The following is a 7739-nucleotide window of genomic DNA, read 5'->3' as shown; positions in this document are numbered from 1 at the left end:
GACGCCTCGGGCAGCGGCGCCAAACTCAGAATTATCCGCCGCTCGCCCACTGCACAAGCGACAGAAACACCGCGGGCCAACGCAACCTTAGCATCGGTGGCGTCACAGTGATTGACGGCGCGCTGAGCCAACGGCGTGGAGCGAGCTGCCTGGGGACTGGGTGGCGGCTGACCACTGACGGGAGCGCGGGGGCGGGACTTCCAGGCCGGAGTTAGGTTGCGCGCCGGCCTATGACGGGATCCATTCGGGTGTCATGTCGGCCGCCGCTTCGCTCCGCCGCTCAGTCCTGGCTACAAAATGGCGCCCACTGGACTCGGCAGCCGTCGGCTTCCCGCTCAACTCTGAGGGAAGGTGCGAGGGAAGGGGCTATTCGGAATGGCTTTTATTTCTGCGCGGCGGTGGGAGAGCGCGTTGGCGCGCCTGCTGGAAGTGATTTGCTGCGATCGCGCTGGGTGTCGGAGCGCCTGTGGAGGATCCTCGGTGCGGGGGCTGTGAGCAGCTTTCTGTGACCTAGTGCGCTGCGGAGGCCTATCCCCGCCGCCTGCCAGCGCTCGCCGGCCGCTGCCTGCCGGCCGCTCCGTCTGCGTGTCCTTGCAGCAGGAAGCCGGAGCGCTGCCTCTTGCTGTCAGAGCCTTTGCCAGAGCAAGCACGCGTGCCAAAGTTGCTTACCTGAAGATGCCCAACTGAGCCGTAGTCTCCCATTCTATTGATCTCTGTTGTGGGAGGGGAGTGGCATCGCACCCCGTCCATGTACACTGGCAGATTGAGGGGACGCTGCACTGCACGCGTATTTACCGTGGTGACAATCTGATGTGAACGTGAGGGGTTTGAGGTTGCCAAACTGATCAAAACATGGATATGATGAAGAGGGAATAACTGGCTAGTTTTCTGAGCTTTACTTCCTCTGTCTCTGACTTCGATGTTTTGTGTACAAGACGCATTTAATATTTGTTTTCCTTTTGCTTTATAGGATCTGTTCTCGTGTTCACGACTAGTCCGCTGGGAGTCTTTTGGAAACCTGTTGGTTGAACCTGCAGAAGATTAGTCTGTTTATCCACTGACTTAAGAGTAATTGGGCTCGGTGCTGTTTTGATGGATAGTTTTGACTAGCAAACATGTTGCAGATGCCAACGTCAAAGCATATTCTGGTCTTTCCTTTGGTGAATTGTTTAATTTCTCAGGAAGAGCTTTTGCATCATGGCTTGGAATTGCTTGAACATGGGGAGGAGGAATAACTGATTTGCCTAGCATCTTGATTGAACAACTTATGGTCAACCATGGTAAAACTTGCAAACCCACTATACACTGAATGGATTCTAGAAGCTATCCAGAAGGTGAAAAAGCAAAAGCAAAGACCATCAGAAGAGAGAATTTGTCATGCAGTGTCATCTTCACATGGATTAGATAGAAAGACTGTTCTGGAGCAGTTAGAGCTTAGTGTGAAAGATGGTACTATACTTAAAGTTACAAACAAAGGGCTTTCATCCTACAAGGATCCAGAGAAACCTGGACGTTTTACACCTATTAAGCCTTGCAGTGTTTCAAAATCCACACAAGGGTGTACATCCAGAAATTGTATTGATATAAGTAACGTGGACTGGAATAAGATAATCAAGAGAGCACTTGAAGGATTGGCAGAACCAAATGGTTCCTCACTAAAGAACATAGAGAAGTATTTGAGAAGCCAGAGTGATTTGGTTACTATTACCAGCAGTTCCACCTTTCAACAGCGGTTGAGATTGGCCACCAAGCGTGCTGTGAATAATGGGAGAATATTAAAGGATGGTCCACTTTACAGAGTGAATTATGGGAGTGCAGGAGGCAAGGGAGCAGCAAAATACAATAATTCTTCTCCTTCATCTCTCCTCCCAGTCAACCATCTTCCTCACGAAAAAGAAAAGGTAGGTTTCCTGATGAACAAATGGTAAAAAGACCCAATGGTTTCCCTTGAAATGTTTGCTCGGTTTTGGATTGTCCTTACACACAGCATCGTTATTTAAAGTAAACTATTTAAAGTAGGATATATGATCATGGTACATAACTTGAACTACAGAGCCATTAAAACATTGGAAGTATTATGTGCATATTTCAGGGAAAATATCAAATAAGACTGAATGAAACTTGACAGATTTCTTACAGCCACATTATTAGAATAGTGAGTTGATCTTTCACATAATGGGCCACTCAGTACTACATAGTTCAAACCCTGAATGATGATGTAACGATTTCAGTCATGTTGAAAAGACCTAAAGAGGCATTTAATAAATGGATTGTTTTTAAATGATCAGCTGAGATGCTGAGGATGCATTAATCACTTTAAGCTTGCAGGAAAGTGGCTGTCTTTGTGTACCTAAGAGGACTGTGACTAATTATGAATGACTATTTACTGTGTTCACCTATTATGAAATGTTTGACTGGCCTCTGAAGGCCAAAGGTTAAGGATGCTTCAAATGAAGAGTGGGGTGACCTTGCCTGCACATTGCATTGTATTGTGAAAGAAGGAAAAGAACTATTTCCATTGTGTGCGTTATTGCTTCAGGATCTCAAGGGTGATTCGAACACGATTAATTACTTTTGAAATGTTGTCGCTGTTACCTAGGAAAATGTGGCAACCAGTTTGCACGCAGCAAGGTCTACTGAGACCGGTGAAAAAAGATACCAAATATTTCTGTTTGTAATATTGGTGGAGGGGTTAAGAGTGGCTATAATGCTACGAAAACTTTTCAACTCTTCTTGGTGCATGCATTTATATTTCTGATCACACAAGAATGTCACCAAAAGAAATTCTTTACACCAAAGCTTTGAAGTGCTGCAACCACTGTGTAAGCAAAAGCAATAGTATTTTTGTGCCATTAACAAGATCAGTGACTAGCCAATTGAAGGAATGCTTTGGAAGAAGACTGGTAAAGTAGTTATCTACATTTATTTATAATAGATATGTTCGGGCACCTAGGTAGGAGGTAACAGAGGGAACCTTGACAGAAGTGGTGAAAGTATAAAGCATTTTAAATTATTTCATCTTTTAAGTAGTTAACTGGTTGCAAATGTCTTGCAATATACTATAATGTTTGAATCAGAATCAGGTCTATCACTGACTTGTATGTCGTGACATTTGTTGTTTTGTGGCAGCAGTACAGTGCAAAGACATAAATGAGTGTTTGGAACTAATGGAAGTCCATTGTTGGTACCTTAATCTTAATATTCTATGTGTATAGACATGAAGGCTGCAAAAACTGAAGTATTTCATTTAATTTCTTATTAAGAATATTTATTCTCTCCATCACAAACTCTTGCTATTTTCTTTAGTAGCATTTGAATCTGCCTTGGCATTTGTTGCTTAACTTCTCACCCATACTGCTGTCACTTTGAGACTTAGATTCAAAGGTTGTCCTTCCACAAACTGCAATACTTCTGACTTTCTTGCCCAGATCTGATTACACAACACTCCTGACTTTATTGACTCGTATGGGTCATAATCGTTATGATATGGGAAACTGGGCAGCCCAATTTGTGCTGAGCAGTGTCCTACAGTAGCAGTGTGACAATAGAATACAACAGTACAGCACAAGAAAAGGCCCTTTGGCCCACAATGCCTGTGTGGAACACAATGCCAATCCAAACAAATCCCATCTGCCTGCACTTGGTCTATATCCCTCCATTCCCTGACTGTTCATAATGCCTGTCTAAATGTCTCTTAAATGTTGTTATCATATCTGCTTCCACTATTTTCCCCAGCAGCATGTTCCAGGCACTTACTACTCTCTGCGTAAAAACAAAACTTGCCTCACAAATCTTGTTTAAACTTTGCCCCTCTCACCTTATAGCTATACACCCTCTAGTATTTAACGTTTCTACCCTGAGAAAAAGAAATTCTAACTATCTACCCTATCTATGCCTCTCATAATTTTATATAGTACTATCAGGTCACCCCTCAGCCTCTGTGCTCCAGAGAAAATAATCTAAGTTTGTCTCATAGCTAATACTCTATAATCCAGGCAATATATGGTGAATCTCTTCTGCACCCTCTCCAACGCCTCCACATTCTTCCTGTAATCTGGCGATCAGCACTGCACATGTTACTCCAAATTTGGCCTGACCAAAGTTTTATACAGCTGCGACATGATTTTCTGGTTTTTGTACTCGGCACCCCAACCAATGAAGGCAAGTATACCGTATGGCTTCTTTGCCAGCCTATCTATTTGTGTTGCTGTTTTCAGGGAACTCTGGACTTGCATACCAAGATCCCTCTGTACATCAATGCTCCTGAGGGTCCTGGAATTTATTATGTCCTTTCCTCTTAAATTTAACATCCCAAAGTGCAACACATCATATTTGTCTCGATTAAACAACATCTGTTATATATCTGCCCATATTTCCAACTTGCCTATATCTTGCTGAATCCTTTGACAGCCTTTCTCGCTATCCACTAGTCACCAATTTTTGAGTCATCTGTAAACTTACTAATCAGCCCGCCTCTCTTTTTGTCCAAATCACTTGTATATTATCACAAAGAAATGAGGCCTTGGCACAGATCCTTGTGGAATACCACTGGTAACAGACTTCCTCAGAATAACACCCCTCCACCGCTACTCTGTCTTCTATGGCCAAGCCAAATTTGAATCCAATCTATCAAATCTCCTTGGATCCCATGTGGGACCTTGTTGAAAGCTATATTAAAGTCCATGTATACAACTTCTACTACCCTCTGCTCATCAATCATCTTTGTAACCTTCTCAAAAAAACTCATTCAAGTTTGTAAGATGTGACCCCCCCCCCCCCCCACATAGTAAGCTATGCTAACTGGATGCATCTTATCTCTAAGAATGCTCTCTCCAATAATTTCCCTACCACCTATGTAAGGCTCACCAGCCTTTCATTTCCTGGTTTGTCTCTATTGCCCTTCTTAACAAAGGAGCAACATTTGCTGTTCACCAGTCCTCTGGGACCTCACCTGTGGCTAAAGAGGATGTATAAGTCTCTGTCAAGACCTCAGCAATCTCATCTCTTGCCTCTCTCAATATCCTGGAATAAATCTGGGGACTTATCCACCATAATGTTCTTCAAGACCCCCAACAGTTCCTTCTGCCTGATATTAACGTGCCCTCAACTGTCAGCATACCCCTCCCTGATCTCACTGTCCTCCATATCCCTCTCCTTTGTGAATACCAATACGAAGTACTTGTTTAGTACTTTGCCCACCTGCTTTGGCTCCAGGCATAAATTCCTTCCTTTATCCTTGAGTTGACCCTTCCCTCTCCCAAATTACCCTTTTGTTTTTAACCTATATATAAAATGCCGTAGGATTCTCTTTAATCTTGCTTGCTAAAGACATTTCATGGCCCCTTTTTAGCCTTCCTGGTTCCCTGTTTAAGTTCTCTCCTGCTTGCTTGATATTCCTCAAAGATCCTGTCCAGTTTCAGCTTCCTAAACCTTACATATGCTTCCTTTTTCTTTTTGACTAAATTTGCAAGATCTCTCATCATCCAAGGTTTCAAAACCTTGCCATTCTTGTCTTTCTTTCTCACAGAAACAAAGAATTCACTGGAATCTGACCTACTGGCCTTTAAATGACTCCCACATCAGATGTGGACTTGCCCAAAAAACAGCTGCTCCCAATCTACTCTATCAGCTCCTGAATAATACTGTTGTTATTAGCCTTCCCACAGTTCAGCACTTTTTCCCTAAGATCCAGTCTTATCTAACTACCTGAAAACCAATGGAATTACAATCACTGTTCCCAAAATGCCCTCCCACTGAAACTCCAGTCACCTGGTTCGGCTCATGATTAGATAATCAATATTTAGTAATATTAATTGAAGGATTTATATTGTCCTATGAGGATAGGTTGAGTGAGCTAGGGCTTTTCTCTTTGGAGAGAAGGGGGATGAGAGGTGATTTGATAGCAGTGTACAAGATGATAAGAGGCATAGATCGAGTGAACAGTCAGAGACTTTTTCCCAGGGCAAACATGAGGGGATGTAATTTTAAGGTGATTGGAGGAAGGTATAAGGGGGATGTCAGGGGTAAGTTTTTTTTACAAATAGAATGGTGGGTGCATGGAACGCACTGCCTGCAGAGGTTGTAGGGGCAGATACATTAGGAACATTTAAGATACTCTTAGATAGACACATGAATGCTATGGAAATTGGGGGCTATGTGGGAGGGAAGGGTTAGATAGAGCAGGATAAAATGTCGGCACAACATTGTGGGCCGAAGGGCCTCTACTGTGCGGTAGTGTTCTATATTGTCCAAGACACCAGGTAGTACTCCTGTACTCTCATTTTGTATAGTACCCTGGAATCTCTTTGAAAGCATAAATTTTAGTTTATCTCCTTCTCCAAAAGTAGCATCTGTTTGTCAGGTCTACGCTGAAGTTGTTAGCAAAAATTTTTCTCTTCGTAATGGGAGTTGAATTCGCACCTTTCTGATTGAGGCCAGAGTGCCACCAACTGAGGCAAGGCAAAATCTAGTCCAGTGGCAGAGATTACCTTGTGAGGTTTAAGTTCATAATATTAGACTTATAAAACAAAAATACTTGATCCATTTCTATGCTTTGTAATGGGTTTTATTAGCTGGTGGATCTACTTTGAGTTCCTGCTGTATCTAATATGTTTACTATTGCTTTCATTTTAGAAACTTGGCAGTAATTTTAAATCATGTATTTGAATTATTCTTCCATTTTGAATGAATTTGACTGACTTTCCTTTATGGACTGCTTTTCAAGTGGGATTTTTCAAAAGCTCAGGGAAGAGAGGGGCAAGAACTTTATGCTGCAAAAGCAAGTTGATGTATGAAGCACGAAAGCTCAAAAAGACTGAGGTTGGAGTCATGAAACAATGATATTACTAAAGAGATGATTGAACTATTTGGTTTTCTAACTGCTGAATGCTGCAAAGCTCTTCTTGGTAAACAAGGTTTATTTTTAACCTTGAATGCCACCAATCTTGGGCCAATTAGGAAGAAAATCTATCTTCTCTAAAAGAAGCAAGGTCAGCAGAAAGAATCAAAGAAGATGGACGATATTGTAGTTTGGATAATCCATAATTTGGACAATCTATAGATTTCTTCCTGAGATTGAGTGATCAGTGAACTTTTTTTAACACCTGCAATCTTGCACAGAATGGTACTCTTGCATGCCAAATGTATATACAAGAAGCAATTTATGAAGTTTAAATTGGATGTCAATGAATTAAAAAGTACAATATTTACTCTGACAAATAGTTCAGAGTTAAAGCAAATGATCCAGCTGTCAAGCATTTCAGTTGAAAGTCTTAATTAATTCCTTGTTAAAATACATGATGACTTCAGTGGAAATGAATTTTAGATTTTATTTACAATGTACTGGCACTGACATTTGGCACAGTTTGTACCACTGACCCAAAATAATTTTAAGGCTCACTTTTATAAAAATGCTTTCCCACAAATTTCTAGATGTCCCATTGAATCTTCCACAATATATCCATATTGCAAATGTACAGTGTCAGAATTACACATGGCAAGCTCCCACAGACAGCAAAGAGCAGCAGGGTGCAGTGGGGGAGTGGTTAAACAGCTTGGCCGAAGAAATAGCAACCTGAGAGGAGAGTCAGGTGCAAAGAGACAAAGCTGGCAGTGGTAAGCAAAATAAATGAGCAGCAGAAATAAAGCAAGCAGCAAATAGGGTCAGAGTATGGAAATGTGTTAAAAGGACAAATTTAAAGACACTACATGTGTGTTAATCCTGTGATTTGCAACTAGAT

At 41.9% G+C, this 7739-nt stretch overlaps 1 protein-coding gene across 1 annotated transcript in view; it reads left to right on the top strand.

Annotated features, from left to right (window-relative positions):
* The first annotated feature begins 4 nt into the window (after nucleotides 1-4).
* kat6b (K(lysine) acetyltransferase 6B) overlaps nucleotides 5-7739 on the top strand; it is a 173179-nt gene continuing 165444 nt past the window's right edge. The window contains exons 1-2 of the mRNA XM_052041588.1: nucleotides 5-351; nucleotides 971-1901. Of these exons, the coding sequence (XP_051897548.1) occupies nucleotides 1278-1901 (624 nt within the window). The 5' untranslated portion in view covers nucleotides 5-351; nucleotides 971-1277. The remainder of the gene's footprint in view (nucleotides 352-970; nucleotides 1902-7739) is intronic.

Source organism: Pristis pectinata, chromosome 30, assembly GCF_009764475.1.
Source record: "Pristis pectinata isolate sPriPec2 chromosome 30, sPriPec2.1.pri, whole genome shotgun sequence".
NCBI classification, from domain to species: Eukaryota; Metazoa; Chordata; class Chondrichthyes; order Rhinopristiformes; family Pristidae; genus Pristis; species Pristis pectinata.
This window is presented reverse-complemented; position numbering and strand designations above follow the sequence as displayed.